The sequence below is a fragment of the Sciurus vulgaris genome (genome assembly GCF_902686455.1).
Source record: "Sciurus vulgaris genome assembly, chromosome: 10".
Classification (NCBI taxonomy): domain Eukaryota; kingdom Metazoa; phylum Chordata; class Mammalia; order Rodentia; family Sciuridae; genus Sciurus; species Sciurus vulgaris.
Window position 1 is genome coordinate 128,296,946 of NC_136470.1, and position 14,258 is coordinate 128,311,203.

Here is a 14,258-nt window from a genome sequence, read left to right on the forward strand (position 1 = left end):
ATTTATTACTTCTATTTTACATATAATGAGATTGAGACTCAGAGAAGTTAAATAAGTTGCTGAAGATCACACAGCTAAGACTTGTTAGAGCCAGGATCCCTCCCAATCAGTGCTAGACTTAGTACTCATTATTGTCCCACCATACCGCCAACCCAAATTTCTTGTTTAAAATTGCCAGTGGACACCATACTGTCATTTCATAACTTCTACATTTTGTGTCAAATACTATTTAAACTCTGTTCTCATTAGTCAGATAATTTTTAAGTAATAAGAGAGTAAGATTTTTTTTTCTTACCCTGATGATCTGTGATATGACCGATTAGAAAACAAACCCACAATAATAAAAACCACTCTTTTTGTGAATGGCAAAGCTACATAAATAAAGGTTGAGTCTGTGCTAGCCAATAAGTAGTCACAAGTGACTACTGAGCACCTGACGCGTAGCTAGTTTGACTTGAGATGTAAATGTAAAATACAAACCAGCATCAGAAGGCTCAGGACACAAAAAAGAGGGAAACATCCCATTTGCAACTTTTGTATCAGTTACATACTGAAATGATAATAGTTTGGATATATTGGGTTACTCTGAATATAATTATTAAAGTTAATTTCACCTGTTTGTTTTTATGTGACTACTAGAAAATTTTAAACTACATTTGTGGCTTTGTGGCTTTCTTTTGGCTAGTACTCGGTTAAGTGATTACTCGGATGTTAAAAAGTAATAAATGAGTGTGGGTGGAATCCAGCAATTCCTAGCATATACGTTCATTAGGGAAGTCATTTTCCCCCAGGAATAATGTTAAATATCCATGATGACAAGTCTACCATTTTCTCAAAGTTCACGAAAATCCTAGGGAAAGGCACTTCCTCATCAGAAGACATTCTCAGCCTGATTTTTCACCACTCAGAACTGTGGACCCGGGACAGACTGTCAAGAGCCAGGAGGGGCCCACGTTTCTTGTTGGGTTTCTGAGCAGATGGCATGATGCGAGCCGCGGTCACTCACGCCGATCGACGGTCCCTGCAACAGAGGCGATCGCTTACAGCGCAGCGTGCAAAGCCAAAGGGCATCCACGAGTTCATTACATAATTCTCGGGAGCAGGAGGCCAAGTGTGTGTCTGCTCTGGGATGGTTGGAGGCCGACAGGCGGGCCAGGGCAGTCATGACCATGTTTTGACAGTGTGTGTGCTAGAGGTTGTTTGTTTGGAAAAAGACTGACCAGCTCCTCTCTCTCTCTCTCTCTCTCTTCCACGTAAATACTCTCGCATAATACTGAGTGACTTTGTTTCTAAGCTGCCTTAGCCTTGCTTTGCAAAGAAAAAGCCTGAGCATTCTTCCCTGGTAGGACACAGTTGTTATTTTTAGAGCGCAGGTTCTTAGCCTGATCTCTGTCCACATCAATCTCTGTTCCTGGTGAGGCTGTGGTCAGTGACAGCTCAGCCTGGAGTGTCCTCCGTGGAGGACAGCTCCCTTGCTTCCTAAGGCAAAGATGTAGAGGGACCCCTGAAACCTCACTGAAGACTCCTTGGTCTGCAGAGTCCACTGCGACAGTCCGTGGGACAGTCACAACCGCATGCCATGGACTTGCTGCTTTCTGTCTTTGGGGTCATGGAAAATTCTTGGTCATTCAGAGTCCCCACTCCCAGCTAACTCCATCTATTTCAGGAAGGTGGCTTTTTCTGCTTATGTCACTTCATGGTATGTTTGGGGTCAAGGTGATCCTCCCTCCATCCCCCTTTTAACACAAGGCTTGCCGGGTTACCGACTCCTAGGAGCTAATACCCAAGCCACAGCCTGAGGATTCCTGCAGGCACCCCAAGATCCACAATCAGAGTCCCGGGACCTCTGGGAACGTGTCTGAGGACCCAAAGCTTGGAGTGTCCCCTGCCATATCCCATTCCGTGGGTCAGACACCAGGAGGAAAGGTGTCCCAGGTTGTTCCTGGAGTTTCCAGAACCTGAACCTGGTGGGAAACCCTGTAACTTCAGGAATCCTTTCAATATCGCTGCTGTCAGACTAAGACACCAGCTGACGCCCGCTGGCTTCCTTTGGAGGCTGGTAGCTAGACATCGGGGCACTGGGTGTGTGGTCTGAGGAGGGCCCGTGATGAACTGGGCTCAGTGGGAGGCCGGAGTGGGCAGCTTTGGCCTTGCAGATGGAGGCTGACCTGTCAGGTGGGGAGCCCCCGGCCAGCTATACATAGCCAGCCAAAGCTTCTTACTGGAGAAACGTCTTCTGCCTCCTCCACGGTCCCACCCGCAGGCCAGAAGGCTCCCTGCAAATCCCCTGGAAGTAAGTTAGTCCCAGAAAGCCAAGGAGCCCAGTGGCCACAGACCCCAGGCCCGCGCTGCCCTGCGTCCTTCCCGGGCTGACCCGGGAGCACCCTGCCTCAGCCATGGTGGACATGGGGGGCCTGGACAACCTGATCGCCAACACCGCCTACCTGCAGGCCAGGAAGACGGACTCCGACAGCCGCGAGCTGCAGCGGCGCCGCCGGAGCCTGGCGCTGCCCGGGCCGCAGGGCTGCGCCGAGCTGCGCCAGGCGCTGTCCCCGCACTTCCACAGCCTGTGCGAGCAGCAGCCCATCGGCCGCCGCCTCTTCCGTGACTTCCTCGCCACCGTGCCGGCGTACCGCGAGGCGGTGGCCTTCCTGGAGGAGGTGCAGAGCTGGGAGCTGGCCGAGGAGGGGCCCGCCAAGGGCAGCACGCTGCAGGAGCTGGTGGCCACTTGTGCGCGCGAGCCCGGCCCCGGGCACCCGCACCCCTTCCTCAGCCTGGCCCTGACCACCAAGTGCCGCGCTGCCTCCACCGAGGACGAGCGCAAGGCCCTGATGGAGCAGGCCAAGGCGGAGACCATGGCCTTCCTGCAAGAGCAGCCCTTCCGGGACTTCCTGGGCAGCCCCTTCTACGACAAGTTTCTGCAGTGGAAGCTCTTTGAGATGCAGCCGGTGTCCGACAAGTACTTCACCGAGTTCCGGGTGCTGGGGAAAGGTGGTTTCGGGGAGGTGAGTGTCTCTAAGTACCGGGCTGGAGGGTGAAGACAGAGATGCAGCAGAGGGCAGGGATGGGGTGGAGTTTTGGTTATTTTTTTTTTTTTTTTTTAAGTCTCAAGGGAACTTATGCAGAGCTAATTTTGGTGCCAGGTGGGGAGATGTCACAGCCCACCCCCCCACCCCTTCACCCATGGCCCGGTGACATAAATACAAGTGCCTCCAGAGAGACAATCCAAATATGGACTTGGCCAAGAACCTGGATCATGGTGTCAACACCGGGGAAGGGCCCTGGACACTGAAAAATGACAGCCACATGAGAGGGGTCCTCCTTTGGCCCTCAGTGGTGATGACAGAGGCCATTGAGAAGAATGGCCATCTAAACACGCACACACACCCTGAAGTCAAGTCCAGAACCTGCTTCCCACCACTGCTGGCCCAGCTCCAGAAAGCAGAAAGCCGTTTTTGATGCAAAATTCGCATAGTACAAAATTAGCCAATTTTGAAGTGGGCATTTCAGTGGCATTTAGCACATTTGCTGTATTAAGTGCCCTGGCCAGTTCCCAGGCATTTGCATTATCCCTGTACCATCCACAACGGCCCCCCACTCCACCTCCACCAGCCCTGGCGAGCACAAGCCTGCGGTCTGTCCGCAGGGATCTGCCTGTTCTGGACCTTTCACACAACGTGGGATCCTTTGTGCACCTGGCTTCTTTCACTCCACACACCATTTTGGAGGTTCTGTTGCGTTGTAGCGGGGGAGGTGCTGGGGATCGAACCCAGGGCCTTGTGCTTACAAGGCAAGCACTCTACCATCTGAGCTATCTCCCCAGCCCCTCAGTACTTCATTTCTATGGCCAAATAATAGTTCATTGTATGGATATACCACGTCATTTATCCGTTCACCTGTTGAAGGACCCTTGGGTGGCTTCCACTTTTTGGCCATTCTGCATAGTGCTAGAATGTTCTGGTATCAGCCCGAAGACCTGTTGGTTTCTCATGGATATTTGCCTGGGAGGAGTGTGGCAGGGTTGCGCGGTGATTCTGTGTTTAACCCTTGCAGGAGCCTGCAAACTCTTCTCCACGTGTGATTTTCCCGCTGGCATTGCTCATTGCTCCAGGGTTGATATTTCTTGGTGTCTGGCCACCGCTTGTCATTTCTTGCCCAGTCACTTTGAAGGCTGAGGCAGGAGGACGGCAAGTTCGGAGCCAGCTTCAACAACTGAGCGAGGCCCTAAGCAACTTAGCAAGACCCTGTCTCAAAATAAAACATGAAATGGGCTGGGGATGTGGCTCAGTGGTTGGGTTCCATCCCTGGCACCACAAAAAAACAGTCTGGGCGGCCCAGCAGGATGAAATGGTACCTTTCCGCAGTCCCTGCTCAGTCTTGAGAGCCCTCTCCTTACAGGCCCCTTTCCGCAGGAGCCTCTGCCCAGCCCCTAGCCGATGTCCACACACGGCCCTTGGTGGCCCCCTCTGCCCTCTCCCCAGGGCCACCGCTCTTACGTCTCTCTCCCTTCTCTCTCCTTCAAGGTGTGTGCCGTCCAGGTGAAGAACACTGGCAAGATGTACGCCTGTAAGAAGCTGGACAAGAAGCGGCTGAAGAAGAAGAGCGGAGAGAAGATGGCTCTCCTGGAGAAGGAGATCCTGGAGAAGGTGAACAGCCCCTTCATCGTCTCCCTGGCCTACGCCTTCGAGAGCAAGACCCACCTCTGCCTGGTCATGAGCCTGATGAACGGGGGGGACCTCAAGTTCCACATCTACAATGTGGGCGAGCGCGGCCTGGCCATGAGCCGGGTCATCTTCTACTCGGCCCAGATGACCTGCGGGGTGCTGCACCTGCACGGGCTGGGCATCGTCTACCGGGACCTGAAGCCCGAGAACGTGCTCCTGGACGACCTCGGCAACTGCAGGCTGTCCGACCTGGGGCTGGCCGTCCAGGTCCAGGAGGACAAGCCCATCACCCAGAGGGTGAGTGGCCGCCGCGTCCCAGAGGAGGGGAGAGGGCCGTTCTGTCCCCGGGGCAAGCGGAGCCCAGGACTTAATTCTTCTGATTTCCTTTGTGGGGTCACCTCGGATGAGTGGAGGGGAGTGAGAAAAGGGGCCTAAGCGGCTCTTTGGGGGCCACCTTGCTTTCTTCCCACAGGGGGCCAGGGGAGCCTCGTTGCCAGCTGGGGGTGACCCAGGCCTCCATGGTCAAGCAGATCCACAGTCAGGGTCCAGGTGTGTTCAGCCAATAGCCAGCCCGTGGCGCCATATTCCTGAGCCAGCAGGGCCTTGACTTTCTCTTCCAGGAAACAAGGGGGCTGGACCCTAACCTTTCCCATCCTTGTGGTCAGTTTTAATAGGGTACTAAATAGAAGCGGCTCTTAACACCTAGTGTATTAAAAGCAAAATATTCCTTTATTGTTGATGAGTGTGGAACAGGGGAATGCCTTATGTTAGAAGAAGGTGGAATTTTAAATGAAAATATGTAGAAGAGAACAAAGGTAACTAATTTTATATTTTTGTTTTGGTTTTGTTTTGTTTTTCTGGTTCTAAGGATTGAAGCCAGGGATGCTCTACCACTGAGCTAGATCCGCCAGCCCTTTTGGTTTTTATTTTGAGACAGGGTCTCACCAAGTTGCTGAGGCTGGCCTCAAACTTGCCATCCTCCTACCTCAGCCTCCCTAGTAGCTGGGATTGCAGGAGTATAGCACCACTGATGTCTATTTTGATGAATTTGGTTTGGGGTGGCTTGTTGAGAATTTTCTGGTTAAAAGGGGAATTATAATTAAGTAATGAAACTGTGGGGTCTGTGGAGAACAAGAGGATTGAAGGAGTGAGAGCAAGTGGGAGATGTGAGAAAGAGACCTGGTGAGATTCAGGGACCCAGTGGATGTGAGGGTGAGGGCAGAGCAGGCTCTCAGCTCTGGTGACCATTAGGAAGGGCAGGACTGCAGCAATGCTGGCACGTTCGGCTGTGACCCTCGTCTATGAGGCGCCTGCGGCCTGGTGGCTGGAGACGTTCAGGGGCATTGAGGCCACTAGATCTGGTGCAGTGGAGAAAGACCTGGGCTGGACATGGGGTCGTGGTGGGAAGCAGGAGTCACCGCAAGTCACCCAGGAAACGGGTGGGGAGGAGGACCAGGGGCAGCAGTGGAGGAGGACATAAGGGCCTTAAAGAAGCTGAAGGAGGAAGAGCAGGAGTCGAATGCTCACGAGAACTGAGGCTGGGTTTCAGCTGCATATCATAGAAAACCCAATGGCGTAAACAGGCCAGGTTTATTTTTCTTATGGAGCAAGTTGTACAGATAAGAAGTTGCCAGTATTAAACTGCAGGATGGATGAATCCACATCTCTATAATTCTGGCCTTTTCCGTGTGCTGCAAGATGGCTACTCTAGCTCCAGCCATCAGGACCAACTTCCAGGCAAAAGAAAGGAGCAGGGGTCAGAAGGGAGCGTCATGCACACACCAGCTAGTGTGCCCTCCTTTAAGGAGCTTTCCTTGAAGCTCCTCCAACAGCTTCCGCTCTGATCTCATTGGCTAGGCCTGTTACCTGACCACCCCTACCTGTCAGGGAAGCCAATAAATGGCATGGTTTTTTTCTCTGAGGAGGGGTGTTCTAGTTAGTAAGGAAGACGAGGGCAGAGTGGCAAGATGCTGGCCTCTGGGGAGCTCTCTGTGGAAATGGGAGTGCCGTGAGTCCAAATCTGTCTATGCGGTAAAACTGAAATGTGTTCACTCGTGGCTTTGAACTTGTACTGTCAGTTTTGTGGGGAAGAAACATTGCTTTTGAGTGTTGCAGACACAGGTCATGCTAACTGTTGCTGTGTCTCCACCTTGCTAGAGGACTAGGACACACACACACACACCACGCGCACAGCGCTGTCCTTAAAAATAAATCCCTTCTCGATCTTCCTTGGGCTCTGTGCCCGACTGAGAGAGGGTTAAGGACCGTTCTTTCACTTCTGCTCTGCCGAGCTCTCTGGCTTTTTTGGAAGCTGCTGGAAGCTGTGTGCCCCCCAGCACTGTCTGCCTTAGCAAACGCGCTCAGTGGAGAGGTGGACAGCCAGCCCTTTCCCTCCGCTTCCCTATCTGTCCCATGGAACCAAGAAGTTTCACGCCCCAGACCCCAGGCCTCCACTGAAGCCCAGGGGGCCATGGAGAGCAAGATTGAAAGCCATAAAAAAAAAAAAAAAAAAAAAAAATAGAAGAAGAAAAGGGAAGTGTCCCCTCTTCCCAAGTTCCCAAGCAGTGCAGCCCCACACGGATTTTAGGATCTTTATATTCATAGTATGTCACAGACAAAATGCAGAGTGACATGTCTACAGGGCGTCTGTAGTCATGGACACCGAGCTATGATGTCCAGGTACTGCGTGAGGGGTGGTGGCCACGTGGGGAGGAAGCATGCCTGACCGTGAAGGTCAGCGTGTGCCTCGACGGGGTGGTCCTTCCAGGCAAGGCAGGCCTTCCTGGCTCCTTCTCACCCGGGGCTCCATCGGCACGTGAGTTGCGATTGCCTCCTGCCACACCACACAGAATGCCACACCTGAATGGAGTGGGCAGTTCAGTGACTTCAGGGACAGGAGCTCTGTGCGGGTCTCCGGGCCTTGTCCCCCTGTCAGAGGCAGCTGGTGCAACTCCAACCTTGAGGCCCACTGATCGGTTGACATTAAAGAACTTGTCCAGGGGGCCCAACCCCACCGCACGAGTCCTTCCAGCAGGGGTTCAGGGTGCAGAGATAGCAAGAGTCAGAAAGCTGAAGCACGAGAGGACTTGGGTGCACCATGGCTGGCTTTGAAGATGGAGGGGGCACGTGGCAAGGAGGGCGGGTGGTCCCGAGGGGCTGAGAGCTGCCTCTGCTGACAGTCAGGGAGGACACGGGGGCCTCGGTCCCACAACCACAATGAGCTGAATTCATCCATCACTGTCTGGACCTGGAGAGGCCCTCGAACTCCAGATGGGAATAGAGACTGGCCAACGTCTCGATTTCATCCTCCTGAGACCCTCACCAAAGAGCCTGCCCTGCCACGCCCCCCTTCCAACCTACAGAAGTGAGCTAATGGATGGGTGCTGCTCTAAATTGCAAGTTTGTGGCAATTTGTTGCACAGCAATAGAAAACTCATATGAATAATTCAATAAAGGAAGATAGATAGCCAGGGGGAAGATTTCTTCATATGAGAGCAAACCAAAATTAGTGGGGTGCACGCCTATAATCCCAGCAGCTCGGGAGGCTGAGGCAGGAGGATTCCAAGTTCAGCAACTTAATGAGGCCCTAAGCAACTCAGAGAGACCTCATCTCTAATAAAATACAAAGCAGGGCTGTGGATGTGTCTCACTGGTTAAGCGTCCTGAGTTCAATCCCTGATACCAAAAAAAAAAAAAAAAAAAAAAAAATTAGTGGTGAACATACCAAGGTGCTGGGCAGGGTGTGGGGTTTCCTTTCCTACAGGATCATAACTCCTGCCATCTGTTGCACTAGGACTGGAGGTTAGGACAGGATTTGGAACTCTGGAGCTGACTTCCCAGGCGGAGAGTCTGCCCCAGGTCTGAGCTGGGCCTCCCGCAGGGACACAGAGCATTTCAAGTTTGCGGGGAGACGATGGATACAGTCCTCTGGGCATCAGTCAGTCTGTAGGCAGAGAGGAGCCATCGAAGGATCTTGAACAGGAAGGCAGCATGACCAGAGCCAGTCTGATTCCTCCTCTGAACTGAGGAGAAAGAGACGGGATGGGGAGAAAGGGGACCCAGCGAGGGTCGCCATGATGGTCACCCACCAGGTAATGAGGAGCTACCATAGGGCCCTGGCCTCTGAACTCGCCTGGCCTCTCACCCGGGCTCCGGCAAGACCCAGTCTTTACTTACTTCTCTTAAAGTGTGATCATCCTCAACAGGGCCCAGGGGCGCAGACCACTCGTTAGGATATGTTTCCCGCAGCGTGGGGGTTCCTTGGCTGCTGGTAGCTGGACACTAACTCAGGGAGGTACTTCAGGGGAGAAAGGGGCAGAGCGGCTCTGCACAGGCCTGCGAAAGACTGAGGCCAGCTTGCAAGGGGGAGGCAGGTGCTCGAGGTAGCCTCTGCATTCCTTTGAAGTCCTTGGAGGAAAAACTTATAAAGTCAAAAGATTAACACATGGAATAAGTTCCTATGATTTCCTGTATTATCAGTCAGGGTTCTTGTGGCGTAAAACTAAGTAACTTAAGAAAATGAAGCTAATGAACTAAGAAGCCCAGAGGCTTAGCTTGATCCAGGTGTCTGAGCAGTGTCCCCAGGAATCCCCAATGCTGATTCCCAGCTCCACCTCTCTGTGTTGGCCTCACTCTCAGGCAGGACCTCCCCTCTGGGACACCAGCAGCCCTCTCTGCTGCCCACTGAGCCACCCCCCAATGGAGGGAAAGCACTTCTTTCCAAAAAGTTCTCTCCCCAGTCCCAGGGAAGACTCTCAGTGGGCAGCTCGGTCACCTGCCCAACTTTAGTGTCTCCTGTCCCAGGAGCAGAGGAAGGATCTGTCCCACCTAAATCTCATGGATTGAGAGCAGAGAAAATGTTTTCTTCAAAGGAGAATCAGGATGAAAAGACCACCTAAAAGGTTCGAAAAGTTAGAAATGTCCAACTCCTTAACCGAGCAACGATGGGGTCCAGATCCTTTGCAGAAAGGTTGCTGTGAGGTCCATTTTACAGGTAGGGAAATTGAGGTTTAACAGAGACTCTTCCAGTGCTACTATGTGATAGGAGTCCAGGTCCCTCTGATTCAGAACATCGTACTGTGTTCATGTACGAAGTGGCACGTGGCCTGTGATTTTAATGCTATATAAAAAGCTGGCACTCAGGGAAACTCCGACGGAAGCTCTGTTGACCTTAGCACCATCTTCTTAGAAGCCTCTGAGCCATGAAAGCCAAGTGAAAGAAGTACGTGCACAGGCCGAAGTGCACAAGAAGAAAGATAAAGCAGAGGTCCAAAGAAACTTCTAGATTCGTGCCCATGGAGGCCAATGGAGCAGAAAGAAGGAATGCAGGAGGCTGGGAGGCTGATGCAAGGGTCGGGCTGCCTGCGGCTGTCCTCAGCCTGTCTCTCAGTGCGTCCCCAATTTCCACCACCGTTCCACCAAGACCATCTCTGAGAGACCCACCTCGTTTACACCGAAACAGTCCCTTTTGGGTGTTGGGCCTGGTCCGGTGACGTTCTGAACTAGTTCTCTTCTTGGTTGTGGATGAGTGTAACACATGCACAATAGTTTATCTGCTATCTTAGCTAAAGTTTTGTTTTTTATTTTTTTTAAAAAGCCATTAGCAAGCCAGGCATGGTAGCCCACACCTATAATCCCAGAGGCTCAGGAGGCTGAGGCAGGAGGATTGTCAGTTCAAAGCAACTTAGCAAGGCCCTAAACAACTTGGTGAGAACCTGTCTCTAAATAAAATACAGAAAGGGTAGCGGGGTGCTGGAGATGTGGCTCAGTGGTTGGGTTCAATCCCCAATACAAAAACAATAACAAAAAACCTCATTAGTATATTGTCCCAGTCTGACCTGATATGGACACTAACCAAAAGCAGAGGAAGACTTGAGAAAGGAGCATACCCAGGGGAGGAAGGGACTGGTGTCCCAGAGACAGGCTCTCCCCACAAGCACAGCATAATTAAACCTGGTCCCTGCCACTGTCTACACTCACCCGGATTAAACCTGATAAGTGCTTCTGTGCTTATGCTCAGCTGACACCTACACACACACACAGGAAAACCAGCTCATCGTTTTTTAGAGATTCTAGGCAAATAGAATAAGAAATTGGGTGGCCCGACTCATTCTGGAACTTTTCAAATTCAGCTTTTTATGCAGAGCACAGTGACCTTCAGATTTCATGCACCATGAGTCACTAAAACTTGCTATTTTGTAAAGAATAGGAATGAAGTTAGAACAGTGACCCAAAATCTGCTGGCATGCGCCTGTAATGCCAGCAACTTGAGAGGCTGAGTCAGGTGGGTCACAGTTTGAGGTCAGCCTCAGCAACACAGCAAGGCCCTCAGCAACTCAGATTCTGTCTCAAAATGAAAAATACAAAGGACTGGGTATGTGGCTTAGTGGTAGAGCACCCCAGGTTCAAACCCATACCCAAAGGGAAAAGAAAAAAAAGGTTCATTATGTGCCTTGTTACCTTGCCCTGTCTTGAAGCCTCTGGCCAGCTCTTCATGTTCAAAGAGATAAAGAGAAACAAAGGTCAGGTATTATATTTATGTTGAAGCCTCTTTTGTACCAAATACAGTGCTAGAGACACACTTGAATAAGTAATCTCTAAAAAAGAATCTCTGACTGTGTTTCCTTGAAAATTAACATCTATTATACATCACAAACATCGTGACTGCGTTGATCAGTTTTCTATTGCTGTAACAAAATGCCTGAGAAAAATATTAAAAGGATAATGAAAGAAGTTAGTGAGCTAACTTCCTTCCACTAGGCCCCACTTCCTGATAATGCCAGAGGATGGGGACCAAGTCTTCAGATAGGGGCCCTTGAGGGACATTTAAGATTCAAACTACAAGAGTGAACCTGCCCTGAGATTTTTCTCTCCTTGAGAATTTACTTCTGAGTTCCAGTTTAAAATCCACACAGGGGAAGAATTCTGGTTACTTCATAACATTTTGATCTCACCAAAATAATTACCAAAGTCATCAACCAAATTTTTCCCCCCAGTGCTGGGAATTAAACGCAGGGCTTTGTGTATGTTAGGCAAATACTGTACCACTGAGCTATACACCCAGCCCAATTCCTAATAATTTCAACTTCCTACAAAAATTTCAAATCTATTCTCAAAATATTTGCCACTATAGGAAGGTATGGTGGTATTTTCTATAGTCTCAGCTATTTGGGAGGCTGAAGAAGGAGGATCGTTTGAGCTCAAGAGTTTGAGGTCAGCCTAAGCAACATATTGAGACTCTATCTTCTTAAAAAAAAAAAGAAAGAAAGAAAGGGGGGAAATTCCACAATTAAAGGCATTCACAAGTATTTATTCACCTGGATTCAATCTCCAACACCACACACACACAGATTGTTAATCTCAGAATATTTTGTTGTTGTATCACTGGGGATCAAACCCAGGGCCTCGGCAAGGCAAGGTCTGTACCACTGAGCTACATCCCCAACCCTCATTCAAAATATACTCATTCACTCATATTTGCTCACTCATTCTTTTGAGTAGTTATCACTTGCCAGGACTGAGCAGTAGAACAATAAGAAAAATAATAGGCACGATTTCTGCCCTCATGGAGCTTATAGCCTAGGGGGAGCATAGAACTTCATGATGCAAGTGTCAGTCATGATGCAGGCTGGGGAGGTGTGATCCTGGGGTTTTCTGAGTAGGCGTTGATTCCACAGGCGAGGATCAGGAAGCTAACCGCATGGGAGATACTTGCTGTCAGAAGGACAGATCGGATTCCATCCAGCAGTGTTGTCGGGATGGGAGCTCAGAGTGGGTTCCCTGGATCAGACTCAGACAGATTTATACCGGGAAGGTTTATTGGGGAGCCATTGCATGGGGTGCGTCCATGAGAAGAACAGGCTGGGCCCCAGAACTAAGACCATAACTGATGCTCAGGGAACTCTGGAGTCGGGTGGCCCTTCCGCGTAGTCTCGAATCGAGGGAGGGTCCAGACTTTCGTATCCCCACAGGAGCACCTTGGTGGCCTTGAGCCACTGACAGGGGTGAGCCTTGGGAGACAGTTCCCTCCTGTGCAGGGCAGTTCCCAGGGAGGGTGCAGCTGTGAGCCCTGCCAGTCCTGGCGACCAACTTTGCAGAGCTGAGTGCAAAATGGCTGTGGCGCCACTTGCTCGATTCTCAGGAGAGAGCTCTCTCCACACTCCAGATTCTCCACCAGTCATGGTCTTTGGTTCGCCATTTCTTCTCATGCTCCTGCAGGCCCTGGCATAGCTGAGGAGTGGGTGGAGACCCTCCCAGCCACCCGGGTCCCACCCCACAACTGGGCCTGAGGAAGCAGGTGCCTGCCCTCAACCTGCTACTGCAATCCAGCCCCCACTGGGCCAAAGCAGGCAAAGTCCCTGGGCGGGGCCGGGCCGGCCCGGGGACCTAGGGAAGCAGACTGCCAAGAACCCAGCCTCTGGAGCTAAGGGTGGGAGGTGGCAGCACTATATGGCAGCTGCAGTGCCAACCTCTGGCACATGCTCCAGCATCTCACTGGACTTTACTTAAAAAACACAAGTTCAAGGATAGATTAGTACAGAGGTCAAGCCCGCCACTGCGCAGCATGGAGCCCAGCGTGGGGATGCGTCTGAGTCCCTTCAGGGACTCTGGAAGCCGGCCTGGTCCAGCAGCTAGGTGTTAGGGGCTGAGAACAGGAAAAGGGCGCGTGGGCAGAGCAGCCCCCACAGGCATTCCCAGGCAATGGCAGCAGCCAGGAAGTGTCCGACATTCCGGGGGGAGGAAGCCAGGGGGTGAGAGTTGGGTTTGCAGCAGGGCTGCCACGGAGCCAGGGAGGCCAGGGCCAGACGGAGCTGGCGCAGCAGACCTCGTAAGGGGTATGGGAAGCCTTCAAAAGGATTTAACCAAGGGGGCAACGTGCTTAGAATTTTGTTTTGAAAAGATTACCCCAGCTGAAGTGAGAACAGATTAGAGGGGATTTAGGTGGATTGTGGTCATCTGTAATCCAGGGGAGAGATGGTGGCAGCCTGGGCCACTGAGGGGCATGGAGACAGGGCACAGTGTTTGCATTTGGGAGAGATTTCACAATGAGTGGCGTCTGTTGGGGTCTGGATATGGGGTTAGGGGAGAGGGGGTGTCGAGGGTAATCCGGTGAGTGAGGTTGTGGCACAGGCACCAGCGTGGGCCCTGAGTACCCAGCAGGAAGCCAGGCAAACACATCCCTGGGACTTCGTGAAACCCCAGGAGAGCTAAGAGACAGGCAAACACAGGGGCCGTGACAATAGAATGTGGTCAGGGTCCCTGAGTCGGGAATATAGGAAGGTCACCCAGCCCACGTGACATGGAGTCACAGGATCAGGAAGGGCTTGCAGGAGGAAGTGACAACCAAATGCAGATGCAGGAGGCAAGCAGGAGCTGGATAGATGGCGATAAAAGGGACCAGTATAGGACAGGAGTCCTCAACTGACAGCGACGTGGCCAGGCCGCCACGAGACTTTTCCTTTTTCTTCTTTTTCTTTCTTTCTTTCTTTCTCTCTTTCTCCCCCCGCCCCAACCCCCTGCCCCTGCTCCAGTGCTGGGAATTGAACCCATGACTGCACACATCCTAGGCAAGTGTTCTACCACTGAGCTATGTTC

At 51.6% G+C, this 14,258-nt stretch overlaps 1 protein-coding gene across 1 annotated transcript in view; it reads left to right on the forward strand.

Moving 5' to 3' along the window:
- The first annotated feature begins 2,163 nt into the window (after positions 1-2,163).
- The window catches only part of GRK7 (G protein-coupled receptor kinase 7), a 33,394-nt gene continuing 21,299 nt past the window's right edge, over positions 2,164-14,258 (forward strand). Inside the window, exons 1-2 of the mRNA XM_079154922.1 lie at positions 2,164-3,005; positions 4,524-4,961. Of these exons, the coding sequence (XP_079011048.1) occupies positions 2,397-3,005; positions 4,524-4,961 (1,047 nt within the window). The 5' untranslated portion in view covers positions 2,164-2,396. The remainder of the gene's footprint in view (positions 3,006-4,523; positions 4,962-14,258) is intronic.